The sequence below is a fragment of the Hyperolius riggenbachi genome, chromosome 8 (genome assembly GCF_040937935.1).
Source record: "Hyperolius riggenbachi isolate aHypRig1 chromosome 8, aHypRig1.pri, whole genome shotgun sequence".
Lineage (NCBI taxonomy): Eukaryota > Metazoa > Chordata > Amphibia > Anura > Hyperoliidae > Hyperolius > Hyperolius riggenbachi.
This window is the reverse complement of record NC_090653.1, coordinates 240,059,322-240,078,590: the sequence shown is the minus strand read 5'-3', so window position 1 is coordinate 240,078,590 and position 19,269 is coordinate 240,059,322. Positions and strand designations below refer to the sequence as shown.

General features: G+C 42.4%; 1 protein-coding gene across 6 annotated transcripts in view; it reads left to right on the top strand.

Annotated features, from left to right (window-relative positions):
- The window catches only part of COL27A1 (collagen type XXVII alpha 1 chain), a 728,465-nt gene extending 711,760 nt beyond the window's left edge, over positions 1-16,705 (top strand). For all 6 annotated transcript variants that reach the window (XM_068248437.1, XM_068248438.1, XM_068248436.1 and 3 more), the window contains 2 exons: positions 1,723-1,938; positions 15,192-16,705. In XM_068248437.1, the coding sequence (XP_068104538.1) occupies positions 1,723-1,938; positions 15,192-15,338 (363 nt within the window). In that variant the 3' untranslated portion in view covers positions 15,339-16,705. The remainder of the gene's footprint in view (positions 1-1,722; positions 1,939-15,191) is intronic.
- The last annotated feature ends 2,564 nt before the right edge of the window (positions 16,706-19,269 follow it).

The following is a 19,269-nucleotide window of genomic DNA, read 5'->3' as shown; positions in this document are numbered from 1 at the left end:
GTGTACCATGCTTTAGGCCAAGACGGGAGGAAGGTGACAGTCTGGTCACACCCCCTTCTCAGAAAATGCTGTAAAAGACAACACTGTGGGAGATAACAGTAGTTATAACAGTAGTTATACAGTACAATATTTAAGGGGACCCAAATAAAAAAAAAATGATCATGCTTTAAAAAAAATAATCAATTTTAATGTAAAATCCTGAATTTTTTTTTCCCCAATTCCCTTCCAAGGGCACAGAATTGCAGTGCATGCTGGGATAACTACTACACAGGCTCACAGAATTGCAAAATACAAACAAAATTGCAGTAAAATCGCAAGCGTTTGCAACTTTCATGCATTTACTTTTTTAAAGATGGTGGTATCCTGAATTTGATGTAGCAACTCACTTATCAAAAAAAAAAAATTTTAAACAGCGGTAGTGGAGTAGCTGACTAGTATTTTCATATTTTTCAATTTATAATGCTGAGGGTGCAATATGGTGCAAGTATTTTTTTGTTTTTGTTGGTGACTCTTTAATATATTTAAATTGACAAATGTAATCCAATTAAACATCAACCAATGTTTGTGGGACATGCATTAGATGATGTTTGACCTCTAAGCAGCCTGTCTACGTTATCTGCCACTGCCGGCTAAACTTGTTGTGCTGCCTAATGCAGCCATGCAGAGCGGGCACAGGGAGCTGTCATAGTTACCGGTTCTGAATTGGCTTTCCTCTTCTCTTCCTCCACCTGTGGACATCCTCTTCTGGGTCCTGATCACATGATATGGGAACCCAGAGGATGGTGTCAGCGTTGCAATGCCGCTTGGTGGTGGAAGAGGGGGTGGTATTAGAGTCTCTTCCATCTTTGAGCGGCGCTGCAATGATCATACCATTTTGTGGATCACAACTGCATTTCATATCATGTGATCAGGACTCAGAACAGGATGTCAGGATTTCAGGAAGAGAAGAAGCCAATCCAGCATCTGTCTAATCTAAATTTACTAGTGAGAGGTGGTAGTAAAACAATTGCTAGTCCCCAGTCCATTCCCTGTCATAGAATTATTGATTGATTGCCTGGTGAGGCCACATTTCAGTGTATGGCCATCTTAACGGGATGCTGTAGTGAGTACACAAGTAGTAATCTACTGGTGGCCCCAGCTGGAAGAGGAAAGATACTAATGATCTATGTGATCCTTTCCCCTCATTAGTATTGCAGTAGTGTCCCCTCTAGTAATCTTTGTTTCGAATTGAAGCTGACTGAGGATGAAGTGCCATCCTTATTCCCCCAAAAGTCGTAAATACCACCCACCTTCTCTTCGGTGGCCCATAAGAGGACATGACGAAAGAAGGTGGGTGGGACTTATGTCGCTCAAGAGGAGGCGATTGGTCTGCTTTCAAATAAGGTCCTTTCAGCCTGTCAGATTTTGGGTTGAAGCACAGAATACCAGAGGGGCTATCACCGCAATATTAATTCAGGATGGAGAGGATTGTAAGGAACTTACTCCCCCCCCCCCCCACACACACACACACACACACACCACCTACAGCCACCAGTAGATTACCACTTCAGGGTCTTCCTTTTTTTTACTCTGACCAAAACATTAAAAGGGGAAATTTAGTAAGGCAGTGCAAAAAGTTTTGGCAACCAGAAAGTTTACAAACTGGTATTTCATACATTTTGATGTTAATAGAGTGCCGTCCATGTTATGATTGACTCAATGTGACTTTTCCCCTCTCCACAGCTGGTGTTTGACATTGGCCGAGTTCAGATGAACTTTCTTCACCTCTTGAGTTCGGAAGCAGTACAGCACATAACTATCCACTGCCTAAACATGCCTGTGTGGGGCGCCACCTCCGACAACCGCTCCCAGAATCCCTTGCGGTTCAAGGCTTGGAATGGACAGATGTTTGAAGCGGGAGGCCAGTTTCAGCCAGAGGTCACGCTAGATGATTGCAGGGTAAGATTCCAAACTGAGCCCTGACTCTGCTGGAAAAGTATCACATATTGCATAGAACAACAGCTGTGATGAGTATTTTAAAGGGTACCTAAAATGGTATTCAGCATGAGGAGATAGTACTCAGAACTTGCTGGTATTCTCTTTCTTATTTTTGCTGTAAGGTTTCCCACACATTACTCTACCTTGCCAGCAGTAAAGATGCTGGCATTATTGAGTTGTAAAATCTTTCCTCATCCTCATTTGCATTTTTAAACAGGCAAACACTGACTAAATAATTTAGAAATGAATATTGCAGGGAAAAAAACACAAATAGCCATTTTATTCATGGTTATATTCAGTAAAGTTCCGCTTTAAAAAAAAAAAAAAAAAGGATCGTGAAATGAAGCTTAAAAGTACACAACCGAGGAATTAAACAATTTAAAAAAAAAATCTACTTTTCTGGGGCCACATCCAGCCCCTGGCAGCCAATATGTCCCTCACTGCAGCTCCAGTGTCCTGGGATCCCTTCTGTTGGAGATTCCAACCTTACCTGGTTGGCATTGCCTGCGAGAGTGCGTTGCCACACCGCATGCGATCACGCTCACGTGGCCTGGAGCGTTCTGAGCAGACACAGTAGTTCTGCTCCTGCGCAGAATGCTTTAGGCCATGTGAGCACATGCAGCAGCACACTCACTGAGGCATAGACAATGCTGACCTAGTGAGGTCGGCATCTCCAACAGAGGTGATCCCGGGACACCGGAGCTGCGGCGAGGTACATATCAGCTGCCACGGGCTGGATGAAGCCCCGGGTAAGTAGATTTTTTTTTTTTTTTTTTTTATTCCTTGGACCTTCCCTTTAATGGAAGTTCTGTGTGGTTTATCCAGTTACCTGTGACCAGAAGATAAGCCTTGGGTTGTAAATCAAGAAAAAAAAACACCTATAAGTCCCTATTAATGTTCACAGCAGGGCCCTTTTCCCCATGTGCTCTTCTCTGCCTAATGCTGGGTACACAGTGACTTGTCCTCCATATTTACTCCCTACCTTGCAATCTATGCACCATTTATTTTTGTCCCATGTTTTATCTCTTCTATATTTTGTACAGTACTGCGTTATATGTTAGCACTTTATAAATCAAGCTTAGTAATAACAGAAGAAAGGCATACCGCTTTAACTTTTGGGCTGGTTCGGTTAAAAAACAAAAAGGCAGGAAGAGCTTTTGATGGGCCCAATTCCAAGCTGTATACAATTTGCATGCAAAACATAATTATTTGAATCTAATTGACAATCTCTAATTACCTATTAAATAAACTAGGGATGGTCAATTACATGCTAATACAACACAATTTTCATCAACACAAAATTCTCAGCATCTCACTGACCATCCTTTTAAACCACTTCTGTACCTGCAGTCTCTGCCCCCTTCAGGACCAGAGACTACTGGTACAGTAAAATGCCACCTCTTATCGAATTGCCGCATATACCCGCCCCCCTTTGCCAGTCACGACACTGCCCCATCGTCGCAGGCTCCTCTCTCTGCCGTCTCTATGACAGTGCTAACAGCCGATCAGGAGCTGCTTTCATTGGCTCCTGATGCTGTTTATCAATGGGAGCCAATGTGATTGGCTTCTGACCTGCTTACAGAGCTCTGCCGAGCGAGCGAATTGCGGCGTTGAATCTACGTCCAGACAGAGCTGCAGCACCACCTGCTTGATGTAGATTCGTATTGCGTCGGTCCGGAACCAGTTAAATGCACACATTTCTTTGTAGAATGTGGAGGAGGGACACTGCTACCATGATGGGAGATTTGGGGGCCAGAAGCACCTATGTTAATTAGTGCTTGCTATTTGTAGCTGCAGTTTCTATAGTGGGTGGCACTGGAGCACGCCATTTTATTGAGTGCACCTGAAATGCCCAAATTTCCTTCCATAGCCGCAGTGAACATGGGCATTTATGAGGAGGCCAAACTATTTTGCATCGTTGCAGTGACGGTGGTGTCGATATCGGCGGAATGTGAAGCATGGTTAGGGTTAGTCATGGGTCTGGGTTAGTTAGGGCTAGGCATGCATTTGGGATTAGTTAGGGCTATGCATTGTTGAGAGTTTGTTAGGGTTAGGCTTCAGTGGGAAGGGAGGGTCTTTTAGCGTTAGGTAGCAGTGGAGTGAAGGCAGTAGGACTAGGTTTAGTATTAGTAAAATGTAGGCATCAGTGGGGATGGTCGATTAGGTATTAGTGGGGGGGGGGGGAGATAGATTAGGGTTAGGCATCGGTAGATGGGAGCCCATGGGAGAATAGGGTTAACGTTAGGATGTACTGATATTTTCCTACCGGAATAAGCACTGTACAATAGTAGAATAATGGTCATTTTAAGGATATTCTACTAGCGGCTAATTCCGGCCTGGCGCCCTTTTTGCATGTACGCCACTGCTAGAACTTTCTCTGAAATTCCTGGAAATTGGCCTCACCAAAAATCGACTGATTCAAGTTCCTGAAGTGGGACGTGAAGAGCGACACACACACTCCCCAGATACAGCCGAGCGCTGTCCTGTCCTGACACCAGCAACTATTAAAAGCTCAAAGAATGCACAGGAAATGTTTTCAACATCTCAGATCTATTTTATTCTGCCGGTTGTTGGATGTTTGCACTTTTTTACCTCCTCCGAGATAAAACGAATGCGTGGGGAAATAATGCAGCACACATAAAAGCTTCTGTAGGTGTGGTGACAGGTCAAGAAGTTGAAACTTTACTGCCTGTGTTATCTCGCAATTACATGGAAAGCATTACAAGTATATGTGTTGGCAAGCATGTAGAATCATAACTGGCGTTTGGGTTTAGATTTGTTATGGGGTTACTAAGGTAGCTTGCAGAGCAATGTCATTGGTGTAATGGTGGCCGTATTTCGTAACAGACCAATCAAAGGCAGTTCTGACCCAACGCTGCCAACATTAACCACTCTGCAACTGCCTGACGCAGATTGGCTCTGTGTTTCCTCTGCGCCGCCATATGGCATCATCTCATGAGAGGCGCAATTTGACAGAAACTCGCACGAGCGTGAGCTCCCGTCAGTAAAGACTGCGGGGCACAGTGATCAGCCTGCCAGCGGTTGATCAGCGCTGGCAGGCTGGTTTTTTGTTTTTCCAGAAAATGTATATAAATGTTTATATAGCATACCTTTAGATTATAAGCTCGCAAGGGCAGGGCTCTCACCCTTCATGGAATGTTATTAATTTACCGTAATTGCTTGCACTCTGTTAGACATTTATACATTTTAGTCATCATGTTAAATTTGCTATTGTAATCAGCAGTTCTGAATTTTGTATCAGTGTTCATATTTGATGTATATCATTGTCTGTATCATTATATATCCCTTGTTTGTTTTCTTACATTGTACAGCACCACGGAATATGTTGGCGCTTTATTGATAAATAATAATACCTCACAACTTTTTGAGATGAGAAAGAGGGACACTTAGGCCAGGCCCCTGCCACACCCCTACTCACTCCCCCATGACACTCCTAGTCACACATATCATAAAGATTTTATAAGAAAAATGTTGTTTTATAATTCACACCACACTAGTCCTTTCTCTCCTGGTTCATTTTCCTTCATAGTAACATTTTAAAATTAGAAATATATCAATTTAAAGGATGGGAATAAAGTTTAGGGTCAAACAAACTTTTTAGTAGAGAAATATATATTTTTTACATGGAAAGAGGGACAAATGAGGAGGAAAGATGGACAGAGCTCCTAAAGAGGGACTGTCCCATCTAAAGAGGGACTGTCGCATCTAAAGAGGGACAGTTGGGAGCTATGATATAGCACTGCCATCTTATGCAGCACTGTACAGAGCATAGGCTTGTCACTTAACTGTCCCTCGGAGGGGCTCGCAATCTAATCCCTGCCATAGGCGTTTGTCTATGTATGTAGCATGCAATGTGTGCATCTTAGTCTAGGGCCAATTAACATATGTATTGATTTTTTTTTAATAAAATTTAGGCCTTTTTGAATAATTTAATAAAAACTAAAATTAGCAGTAGCAATGAAGTACCACCAAAAGAAAGCTCTATTAGTGAGAAGAAAAGGAAGTACAATTCTTATGGGTGCTAAGTTGTATGACCGAGCAGTAAACCGTTAAAAGTTGTGAATTGCCTGGTCACTAGTTATAATCCTCTGGTCCTCAAGTGGTTAAAATTGGAGCTATAGTCAAAATATTCCCTCTGCTCCACTATCCACACCATAAGAACTACTGTATAAGACAAGTAACATTTATATCGCACTTTTCTCCTGTTAGACTCATAGTTCTTGAGCTACAGCCACTAGGTACACTCAATTGGCAGGAAAGTCTTGCCCAAGAACTCCATACTGAATAGGTGCAGGCTTACTGAACAAGAAGAGCTGATATTCAATTCAAACCAGAGGCAAAGGCAAAGCTCTTAACCATTTTACTAACCAGCCACTATAAACAAACAATTTTTGTTTATTTTGAAAAGTTTAATAAGACTGTGATTCAGATTGCGCTGAAGCATACTTGTTACTATAGTGTTGGTGTTTGAATTCAGGGATATTGAAATCCAGGAACCAGAATTTGCCCGTCACCCCACTTGAGCACCAAGACAAGTGGACAGGGTCAGGGGGACATACAAATAAGTAAACTCCCCCTGATCCTGACCATCCATCTGGGTGCTGGTGATGGGCAAATTGGGGTTTGCAATTGTCAACCCAGGCCCTTTCTACACTCATGCATGCAGTATGACTGCCCGGAATGCTGGGTGGAGCGACGGGGGGGCAGCGGTGGGGAGAGCATATTCACCCACCTTCTGCGATCCCTTCAGCCTCTTCCTCTCCCAGGCATCTGTCGCTTTGGTAAGAAGCATGGGGTGCTGTTATTAGCACGATGGATGTCTGGGAGAGGAAGGAGATAGAGGCTGCAGGGATCCCAGAAGGTGAGTTTTGACTGCGCTATGCCCGCTCTTCCCGCTGCTGGTGGTTATGCTTGACTTCCTATGCTGGAGGCACCTACCTACCTATCTAATCTGGGGGCAACTAAACTGGCTATCTATACTGTAGGCAACTATGCCTGGCTACCTATACTGGGGTGACCTATAGCTGGCTGCATGAGGGAGGGGGCGCACAATTTTTACACCCTTCCAAGGGTGAAATTTAGCCTAAAAACTGCCCTGTTTCAACCCAAAATCAAACACCAACACTATCCGTTCCATGCTGCAGTGCTGCACAGCTTCCCCCACAGTCCTTTGATCACTAATTATTGAGACGGGTGTTTTGTTTCAATGGAGAGTGGAAGAAGGATGTAGGCCCAGCGTATGGTGGAGCCACTTTTTTTTTTTGTATGTTGCTGTTAAAAGATCCACACATACTACATTCTCAGCTAGCATGGCACAGATTTGTCCGAGTTTTCAAGTGTAAGCCTAGGGTTTCCCTCACTGTGGGAAGTTTCTAGATGAATCTGATCTACGCATCTACTGCAGAGATAACCGTGAGGCTATGATGCGGCTTGGTTATTTTCTTTGATTTTTGCACTTCTATGCATAGCACTGTTAAGCACCTTGCACTTTGAATGTATCCCTGATGAAGCCCCCACTTTTAAAGTGGGTGAAACATGTTGGGTTTTGATAGGGTGAGGTGTTAGTAAAAAGTACATTTGTCTGGATGAGAGGGGAAGCCTACAATACATGAGAGCTAATATAGCTATTTATTGGTTTATAGACATCTATTAAACCTCCTCCAAGGGGCTAATGATAAGTTTGTAGGCCAATTGTAATTTTAATAGTAACATAGTAAAAGCTAAGTTTTAATGCTTCTTAAAAAGTATATTTTTGTGCTGAATCAGGTTTTGGGAATAATACTGCAGACTGCTATCCTAGGTTCTATAGCTGTATGGGCAATAAAGGGTAGGAAAACAAGTTTTTATTGAAGGTTATGCCAGGCTCTGATAAATAAAGTAAGGGCCTATTTCCACTACACACGGATTCAGGATGCAGAAAACTGACTCCAATGAATGCCTATAGAAAATCTGCATCAGAAACAGGCCCATGGACATTTATTGGAGTCAGTTTTCTGCATCCAGATTCTGCGTGTAGTGGAAACAGGCCCTAATGCAACAGACTCCATGGTTGGGAAAATCATGATTCCACTAGCTGTACTCATTTAGAGAGGGTAATAACTATTCTGTACATGCAGCTCTTCTTTGAGCCCGATCCAATTCACTTTTTTCTTTACATTTTTCCTTTTAGGTGATATTTTTACATTATAAACATAATGGCCTCAATTCACTAAGATCATGCTGGAGATAATAAGGCAAGAGAAAAAAGCTTGCCACCAAGCAGTGAGAGAGTTATCTTATCTCTTCATTCCTTAAGTTACCTCCTCTGTAGTTATTTTCACACGCAGTTAACAGCCTGTCTTTAAATTTAGAATTCTGGAGTTATTTGAAGGATTGAAGAGTTAACTTAAGGTCCGTACACACGCCGGACTTTAGGCAACGACGGGTCCGTCGTTGCCTCCCGCTGGGTGGGCGTGCCAGCGACAGTCCGGCGTGTGTACGCTCTGTCGTCAGACTGATACGGCTGTTTCTGAGCGATCCGCCGGGCGGATCGCTCAGAAACAGCCGTATCAGTCTGACGACAGAGCGTACACACGCCGGACTGTCGCTGGCACGCCCACCCAGCGGGAGGCAACGACGGACTCGTCGTTGCCTAAAGTCCGGCGTGTGTACGCTGCTTTAAAGACTGAAGAGTTAACTTTAGGTTTGCCTGAGGTAAAATGTTTCCTGAATACTACATGCCTCATCGTCATGGTGATAACTCTAGAAACGTTATTAAAGACAGGAGATAAGCTTAGTGAATTGAGGCCAATGCCTTTTAAAGACACCAGCAAGCAAGTAATACAAATTTTGACAGTACTATTGCACCTACGTTTTGGTACTTTTTCAATTGCAGAGTGCAATAGTTAGATGAAGATGAAAAATGATCTCCTAGGAGAAAAAGTGAACTGGACCAGGCCCTTTGTGAGCTATGAAAATGTGGCAACACAAAAACCACACCTAAATAACCTTGTTGCCAAAATAGTTTTTATAAAGAAAAAGGTCATAAAAAATGCCCTTATATGACAGCAGCAATAAAGTACAAGATGTATCAATGTACAGTATAAATATGAAATAATAAACACCATATACTCTGTATAAAACCAGTAATAATAATAATCCAAACATTTGTATAGCGCTTTTCTCCTTTCGGACTCAAAGCGCTCAAGAGCTGCAGCCACTGGGACGCGCTCAGGAGGCCACCCTGCAGTGTTAGGGAGTCTTGCCTTCAACTCCTTACTGAATAGGTACTTGACCTAGCCAGGATTGGAACCCTGGTCTCCCATGTCAAAGGCAGAGCCCTTAACCAGTACACTATCCAGCCACCACCAGTAGGAGATATGACTTCTCCAACAGTAGTCACTGACAGATTGAAAACAATCTAATCTGTCAGGAAGTCGATCCCGTATATTGCCACCATAAGGGATGCAAAATGTTATACAGTGGTGTGAAAAACTATTTGCCCCCTTCCTGATTTCTTATTCTTTTGCAGGTTTGTCACACTTAAATGTTTCTGCTCATCAAAAACCGTTAACTATTAGTCAAAGATAACATAATTGAACACAAAATGCAGTTTTAAATGATGGTTTTTATTATTTAGTGAGAAAAAAAACTCAAAACCTACATGGCCCTGTGTGAAAAAGAAATTGCCCCCTGAACCTAATAACTGGTTGGGCCACCCTTAGCAGCAATAACTGCAATCAAGCGTTTGCGATAACTTGCAACGAGTCTTTTACAGCGGTCTGGAGGAATTTTGGCCCACTCATCTTTGCAGAATTGTTGTAATTCAGCTTTATTTGAGGGTTTTCTAGCATGAACCGCCTTTTTAAGGTCAAGCCACATCTTAATAGGATTCAGGTCAGGACTTTGACTAGGCCACTCCAAAGTCTTCATTTTGTTTTTCTTCAGCCATTCAGAGGTGGATTTGCTGGTGTGTTTTGGGTCATTGTCCTGCTGCAGCACCCAAGATCGCTTCAGCTTGAGTTGAGGAACAGATGGTCGGACATTCTCCTTCAGGATTTTTTGGTAGACAGTAGAAATCATGGTTCCATCTATCACAGCAAGCCTTCCAGGTCCTGAAGCAGCAAAACAACCCCAGACCATCACACTACCACCACCATATTTTACTGTTGGTATGATGTTTTTTCGCTGAAATGCTTTGTTACTTCTACGCCGGATGTAACAGGACACGCACCTTCCAAAAAGTTCAACTTTTGTCTCGTCGGTCCACAAGGTATTTTCCCAAAAGTCTTGGCAATCATTGAGATGTCTATTAGTAAAATTGAGACGAGCCTTAATGTTCTTTTTGCTTAAAAGTGGTTTGCGCCTTGGATATCTGCCATGCAGGCCGTTTTTTGCCCAGTCTCTTTCTTATGGTGGAGTCGTAAACACTGACCTTAATTGAGGCAAGTGAGGCCTGCAGTTCTTTAGCTGTTGTCCTGGGGTCTTTTGTGGCCTCTCGGATAAGTTTTCTCTGCACTCTTGGGGTAATTTTGGTCGGCCGGCCACTCCTGGGAAGGTTCATCACTGTTCCATGTTTTTGCCATTTGTGGATAATGGCTCTCACTGTGGTTCGCTGGAGTCCCAAAGCTTTAGAAATGGCTTTATAACCTTTACCAGACTGATAGATCTCAATTACTTTTTGTTCTCATTTGTTCCTGAATTTCTTTGGATCTTGGCATGATGTCTAGCTTTTGAGGTGCTTTTGGTCTACTTCTCTGTGTCAGAAAGCTCCTATTTAAGTGATTTCTTGATTGAAACATGTGTGGCAGTAATCAGGCCTGGGGGTGACTACAGAAATTGAACTCAGGTGTGATAAACCACAGTTAAGTTATTTTTTAACAAGGGGGGCAATCACTTTTTCACACAGGGCCAAGTAGATTTGGAGGGTTTTTTCTCACTACATAATAAAAACCAACATTTAAAACTGCATTTTGTGTTCAATTATGTTATCTTTGACTAATAGTTAATGGTTTTTAATGAGCAGAAACATTTAAGTGTGACAAACATGCAAAAGAATAAGAAATCAGGAAGGTGGCAAATAGATTTTTTTACACCACTGTATATGAACATGGAGTTTTTCCATTTGTACAATACAGAAGCACCAAGAAGGATAAAATACGCTAAAAACAACATAAAATGGGGGGTAAGGGTGGACTTACCTCCCCAGGAACACACACAACACTCGTGTACTATAAAAAAAAAATGTAATCCTACTCCGACTGCAATGCATTTCACGGGTGTCAAGTCTGCCTCCTGAGACAAAAATATAGCAAAGAGCAACTGAAAGTTCCTGGGGAGGTAAGTCCACCCTTGCCCCCATTTTACAGTGGTGTGAAAAACTATTTGCCCCCTTCCTGATTTCTTATTCTTTTGCATGTTTGTCACACTTAAATGTTTCTGCTCATCAAAAACCGTTAACTATTAGTCAAAGATAACATAATCGAACACAAAATGCAGTTTTAAATGATGGTTTTTATTATTTAGTGAGAAAAAAAACTCAAAAACCTACATGGCCTTGTGTGAAAAAGAAATTGCCCCCTGAACCTAATAACTGGTTGGGCCACCCTTAGCAGCAATAACTGCAATCAAGCGTTTGCGATAACTTGCAACAAGTCTTTTACAGCGCTCTGGGGGAATTTTGGCCCACTCATCTTTGCAGAATTGTTGTAAATCAGCTTTGAGGGTTTTCTAGCATGAACCGCCTTTTTAAGGTCAAGCCACATCTTAATAGGATTCAGGTCAGGACTTTGACTAGGCCACTCCAAAGTCTTCATTTTGTTTTTCTTCAGCCATTCAGAGGTGGATTTGCTGGTGTGTTTTGGGTCATTGTCCTGCTGCAGCACCCAAGATCGCTTCAGCTTGAGTTGAGGAACAGATGGTCGGACATTCTCCTTCAGGATTTTTTGGTAGACAGTAGAATTCATGGTTCCATCTATCACAGCAAGCCTTCCAGGTCCTGAAGCAACAAAACACCAGACCATCACACTACCACCACCATATTTTACTGTTGGTATGATGTTCGTTTGCTGAAATGCTGTGTTACTTCTACGCCAGATGTAACGGGACACGCACCTTCCAAAAAGTTCAACTTTTGTCTTGTCGGTCCACAAGGTATTTTCCCAAAAGTCTTGGCAATCATTGAGATGTTTTTTTTAGCAAAATGGAGACGAGCCTTAATGTTCTTTTTGCTTAAAAGTGGATTGTGTCTTGGATATCTGCCATGCAGGCCGTTTTTTGCCCAGTCTCTTTCTTATGGTGGAGTCGTGAACACTGACCTTAATTGAGGCAAGTGAGGCCTGCAGTTCTTTAGATGTTGTCCTGGGGTCTTTTGTAGCCTCTCGGATGAGTTTTCTCTGCGCTCTTGGGGTAGTTTTGGTCGGCCGGCCACTCCTGGGAAGGTTCATCACTGTTCCATGTTTTTGCCATTTGTGGATAAAGGCTCTCACTGTGGTTCGCTGGAGTCCCAAAGCTTTAGAAATGGCTTTATAACCTTTACCAGACTGATAGATCTCAATTACAGTACTTTTGTTCTCATTTGTTCCTGAATTTCTTTGGATCTTGGCATGATGTCTAGCTTTTGAGGTGCTTTTGGTCTACTTCTCTGTGTCAGATAGCTCCTATTTAAGTGATTTCTTGATTGAAATAGGTGTGGCAGTGATCAGGCCTGGGGGTGACTACCGAAATTGAACTTAGGTGTGATAAACCACAGTTAAGTTATTTTTTTAATAAGGGGGGGCAATCACTTTTTCACACAGGGCCATGTAGATTTGGACTTTTTTTCTCACTAAATAATAAAAACCTTCATTTAAAACTGCATTTTGTGTTCAATTATGTTATCTTTGACTAATAGTTAACGGTTTTTGATGAGCAGAAACATTTAAGTGTGACAAACATGCAAAAGAATAAGAAATCAGGAAGGGGGCAAATAGTTTTTCACACCACTGTATGTTTTTAGCATATTTTATCCTTCTTGGCGGCCTCTGTATTGTACAAATAATTGTTATCCACCTGGAGGATGGGTGTTACCCTTTTTCCTCTTACTACGGAGAGTGACTTCTTAGCCTAAGTGGGGACAGGTCTAACTTCCCCCCAAGCGCAAACAGTGGTTTCCTAATCCCTGCAACCCATACTTGTGAGTCTACACCCTTTATTGCTAATTTTTCCAAGTGTCACCATCAGTAACACACTATTGGGGCTCTTGATTGTATTTCATTTTGTCTTACATGGAGTTTATCCATTATTGGGGGAAGACCCCTAAACATTTGGAAGATGTCGAGGGGCGTAACTACAAAACATAGCTCAGTGTTCACAACCTGTCCCTTGCCTACCCCCTGGTGAACCTCTCAGCCTGGAGGCCCACCTTGCAAGGGCCATAAAACAAATATGACCATCATAATCTTCACACCCACAAGTGTAGCCACAAAAACACCTGATCTTAAGGATGGACCCCTAGTTTGGAGGGAGTAAAGTAATAAATTGGGGCCCCCTTATATGAAGTAATTGGGGTTCCTTACAGCTCTAGGCCTGCAGTAGCAGGGGCTGCTCCTCTGTAGTTACGCCCCCTTGCATATAGACACAAATGTACAGTTCCAGGAAAAGTTTGCGAAGGATCCCGGGAGATGTAATACCCGTGTTTCCCCGAAAATAAGACACTGTCTTCTATTGATTTACCCCCCAAAAGATGTGCTAGGGCTTATCTTCAGGGAGGGCTTATAATTATGAGGGGTGACACTACTGTATGTGCTCCCTGTAGTCACATGTGCCCCCCATGTAGTCAGTTGTGCCCCCTCATGTAGTAAAATGTGCCACCCATTTAGTCAGATGTGCCCCCCCCCCCCCCGTTAGTCAGATGTGTCCCCCATGTAGTCAGCGGCAGCCCCCAGTGTGTTCCATTCATCCCCGATCCCCAGTGGCGCCCCAGCCTAGTATAGCCATTTCCTCCCACTGCAGAGTGGCGAGTGGAGCGTAATCTGTAAAGCAGACATGATACTCACCAGCTTCCGGCGTGCCAGCGTTAACACCTCTCCTCAGCAGCACCCGGCTTCCTCTCCATGACAACGGCGGCTCTTGTCATGTGATGCACGCATGTCCAGCGTCAGGACGTGCGTGCATCACATGACAAGAGCCGCCGTTGTCAAGGAGAGGAAGCCGCGCGCTGCTGAAGAGAGGTGTTAACGCTGGCACGTCGGAAGCTGGTGAGTTTTTTTGTTTTTTTTTGCTTTATCGGTAATGCTCGCCACTCTGCAGAGGGAGGGCGGGAGCAAATGGGGGACTTTGGGCGGCGAACTAGGCCTTATATTCAGGGGATGGCTTATATTTCAAGCTTGCTTGAAATATAAGCTAGGTCTTATTTTTGGAGGAGGTATTATTTTCGGGGAAAGACGGTAAGAAGCTCAGCATGATTGCCTTACCTTGAGGCTGGCTCTGTAAGATTTCCTTTGGAGAGTGGGAGGGAAAAGTGAATGCCGATGGAATATTTAGGTGCTGATCTGTTGGCCTGGGCAGAATGATATTACACACATCATTAGTCCAAGAAGGGCAACACTCTATATTAACACTTGACCTACATTATTCACTTATACATATATCTATAAATATCTCATAAAGAGGGTAGCTGAGTAACAAGTGAGGAACAGGTGATGCTATGCAAGACACCATTACCCCAGGGCCCAGTCACTTCATTCCCTGAGTGATGAATACATGTTTGGAGGGTAAACAGAAGAAAATCACACACTTTCCACCTGACCTATGCAATATAGGTCAGACTGTCGGTGCCAGAATCCAGCAGGGACACCATGCCTGCATACACTGGAAGCAAACAAAATTGGAGACGGCACACAAATGGCTCAGCAATCAAACTGTATTGGGAGCACACAGAGGTACACACGACGTGTCGGGCGTTGCCCTTCCTCAGGTGGACCAGTTTGTAGTATTGATGAGAGATTCTGCAGTACTCCGCACAGCTTCCCTGCAGGCTCTGCATATCTAATGTCACCACACTGCATGCATGCCTATACAACCCAATCTCTGAGCTTCCTTTTTTATACAAGCCCTCCGACCCCAATTCTGGTACCTGTATTAGCCACTATGGCTGCTTTGGCTATTCCTATATCCCTGAATGCCACAGAAGATTATGGTACTACTTAAACCAATAATAATATTTGTCTTTGCAGTTACAAGATGGACGTTGGCATCAAACTATCTTCACTTTTCGGACACAGGATCCAACTCAATTGCCAATCATTGACATATTGAACCTCCCTTCATCTAAACCTGGAAAGAACCTGCACTTAGAAGTGGGAAGCGTCTGCTTCCTGTGAGCTGTTATTCTGGTTTACATGCCCATGTGACCTCGGAACGAGCAAACATTGAACCCTAAATGACCTATTATCCGAAATGGATGAAGGCTGCCGAATGACTTGCAAATATTAGAAGAGCTAATTATGTCAACCTGAACCCCAATCCACTGCGCCACAAAGGAGCTTAAACTTGGGGGTTCCCATTATGCCCCATCCCCCACTCAAAGGAATATTACTGGACAGGAAATCCATTTCCACAGCGTTAACACTCACCAGAAAATTGTGTTGGCCAAAGAAAAAAGCAATAATACAAGGTCAACCGCCACACGCAACAAGCCAAATTCCATCGTCATCCTCCTGTTCTGCCGGGGAGATGGTAGCAGATGTGTTTGGTTAACCTAGGCAGAAAGCATTGTGAAGTGCAATATGAAAAATATGTAAAAAAAAAATAATAATAATATAAATATTATTTAATGAGATTATTAGTAGTGTGTCCCCCACCTTCTTTCCTGCAACGGAACAAGAAAAGCCAAAGCTGTTCTTCTGTAGAGAAACATGACTTAACAACTCAAGGCAAAGCCAACCGGTGCTACCCCCACTGTGAAAATCTCTGGTGCTTTGAAGCTTTTTATAAAATATTTTTATTTTGAAGCTATTTAAAGTTTCTGAAGGTGCTGATGCCTTTCCACACCGGGAGGATGCCCGTTTTTTTTATTGTCGTTTTCTTTTTTTTATTTTTGAGTAGGAAGTAGCAGTAGTTGCTTCCTGGTGTACAGCCCCCTTCACTCCTGAGAAGTGTTTATGGAAAACATATATATATATATAATTGAACTGTCTCTGGGAATATCCAACATCTTAGGAACCAGTCTTTTCTACCAAGCACTGCAAGTGTTTACTTGCCATTGTATAATAAACAAAGCACTGAAAGCTTATGTTTTTTTCAATGGGCATGCCAACTAAGCCCCATTCTGTTTCTTCTGTGGATCTGTAAACACAAAGAACCAGGTTTAGGAATTAATTTACATTTCTTCAGTAGAAAATAGACATGCCTATTTAACAAATAAAAAATGGTCGGAATGACAAATGTCCTAGACAAAGCATTCCTATCAGAACTACAAGGGACCTGATTTCCAAAGTATTTTAATTTCCGCAGATTGTATCCAAATCTGTGTGGGCGGGGGGATTTGCATGCAAATTCACTTTAACATGGGCATCCATTTTGAGGATTGACGTAGCACATGAATGGCGCTGTGTGGAAACAGGGCCTACGTGGTTAGGATTTACCACCACCACCAGGTTCCTAAATGGTTTTTGAATTAGGCCCAGTGCACACCAGGCAGATACGCCGGCCGAATCTGCCTGAAAATCCGCATGGCTAATGTACCTCGGTGCACACCGGCGGTTTGAGGTTTTTAGCAAGCCGCAAAAGTGCCTCTTGCTGCACGTTTGCGGTTTGCTAAAAACCTCAAACCGCCGGCGTGCACCAGCCCGTAGAGATACATTAGCCATGCGGATGCGGCCAGTGAACACCTGGCGGATCGCATCAAGATCCGCCCGGTGTGCACTGGGACTAAACTCTGTCATCCGCACCCAAAACCGCTAGCGTTTTGTGGATCTGCTAGCGGTTTTGGTGTGCACTAGGCCTTAGTGGTTGTGTGGTTGCAGTTGCATGCAGCATCCACAGCAACAGTTAATGCAAATTCCTATGCTAATTCTATTCAAATTATGCAGCTTGCAAAAGGAAATGCTGAATTATTTGATTGGTCAGTTTCGAATGTGCATAAAATTGGCATAAGAATTTGCATCAACTTGGAATTATTTGCATTTCATTGACCATTGCTACTTGTGGTCACCTGTAGAGACATCAATCACAAAATTAGTAATTTTACAAAAACCTTTCAGTATGTTCAGAAATGACCTCAAGCCAGGGCTGCAAAATTTGCAAAGCAATAGCCATTTATAAACAGTCTAGGATTGCTGGTATCTTGACTGGAAATGTTTAAAGATGGTCGATAGTATTTAAAAAAAAAAAAAAAAAAATCAAGTCCATAGTGTCTAGTCAGAAGAGTGGGCAAGTTTTTTTTAAAAGATATGTAAAAGCACTATGATTATTGCCTCTAAAACCTGTTATATTTTGGTAACCTAAACGCTGCAGTGTGCAGATCAAATGACTCAGGGATGAAGGGGTTAAAAAAAAATCTAAAATAGATGGTAAATTAAGAAAAAAAAATTTAATTTAAATTAATCTTGTTTATATATTTTAAGGGAATATTTTTGTAGCTTGCGTCCTGATGAAATTTGTACCAAAGTAATTTTTGTTCATAGACATCTATGTAGATTTAAAAACATTTTTCACTGCTTGGTTGTATAATATAGCTTGTTCGATACTTTTATGTTTAGTGCTGCTGTCGCCTGTGCATTTTGCTCTGTGCCTGGTTTTCTCACACCACAAATGGAAAAACAAAAACTCATTTTTATTTAAATACATCCTCCTTCCTCTGCCTGATTTTTTCTTCCATGTGCCTGTCACCTGTCTATTTTTGCTTTCCTAAAAGAAAATGATTTTGCTTTTACAACCCAACTGGCTTTGGAGTACATTCTGTAGAGATTTTAGTTTCTATGTGTAAATTTGGAGCTAAAGAGAATTATGTATCTGTCGTGTTCTATATTATATTGTAATCTAGGCTGTACTGTACTGAGTGTTCAATGTTTAAAAAGTTTTATTGGAATTTTTTTTTTTTTTTTAGTGAACGTCTGTTTTTGTTCTGTTATACCATTTTTGTTTTTTTATTTTGTCATCTTACACGTACGAATTCCAAGAAGGAGCATTTCTTCCAAATACCTCAACATGTGGTTCTGGGGCCCTCTTTTCCCACTTTTTCATCCATTTTCCATCTCCATGCTGTGTGTCTACACATTCACCCCATCTTGTCTGTTGTCTTTCTGCTCCCTTCCTCTGCCCCAAAATCATTTGCCTGTTTCAGGGTGTTGGAATTTTCTATTCAGATTCATTTCTTTTAAATAAAATCAAAAATAAACATTTCAGAATGAGATTATGCAGATGGATTTGATGTGTTTTTATTCGCTGCAATCCCAAAACATCTATCTGGTAAATTGTATGACATCCTGATTTACCAGATAAGGGGAACACACAGCAATTTTTTTCCCGCCATTTTTGTTTCACTTAACCTCCCTGGTGTCATGATTATTTCCAGATTTAGGGTCTAAAAGCCGTGCAATTTTTTCACAAGCTTTTAGACCCTAAAATCAAGCAAAAAAAACCAAACATACCACAGAGAGATCTGCAGCAGCGCCTGCATATAACCCACTGGGGCACGGGATTACTGATCTGAGTTGTGGGTTTCCGTCCCGAGTCTGACTCGGGTTTCCGCTAAGGAGGTTAATTGTTTGGTTTTTTTTACAACAGAGGAGATTTACCGGTAGCTATTGCCTTTAGTGCAACTATATATATTACATATTTACAGAATTGGTTTGGGTGAAAAAAAAGACATCCGTCCAAGTCCAACCAGGAGGAAAAGAAACAAACAACGTTTTATTAAGTTTCACTTTTTTATGTTTAGTACGCGTGTTTCAGGGATTTCTTATATTTCTATGAACATCATGTATTGATAATCAGGCACCTGCCCTTTAATCCCTGCAGTTAGCAGATTACCTTGCTGAGTGCTGGGGTGAAAGGACTGGTGTCCGATCGGCACTGCACTGCTGTGTCCCTGCTGCTGTCCACCTCTCCCTCCTGTGCATTGTACTGTACTGGAGCTTGTACTGTATTGGAGCTGACAATCTCACATGCGGGACTGTGTCTCTGTCATTAGGCCAATCACTGCACTCTCTGAGTAGCAGCGAGTGCAGTGATTGGCCCAATGACAGAGCTGTGGTCCCGTGAGTGAGACCATCGGCTCTAATAGAAACACAAGTTGTTTGAAAGTGCGCT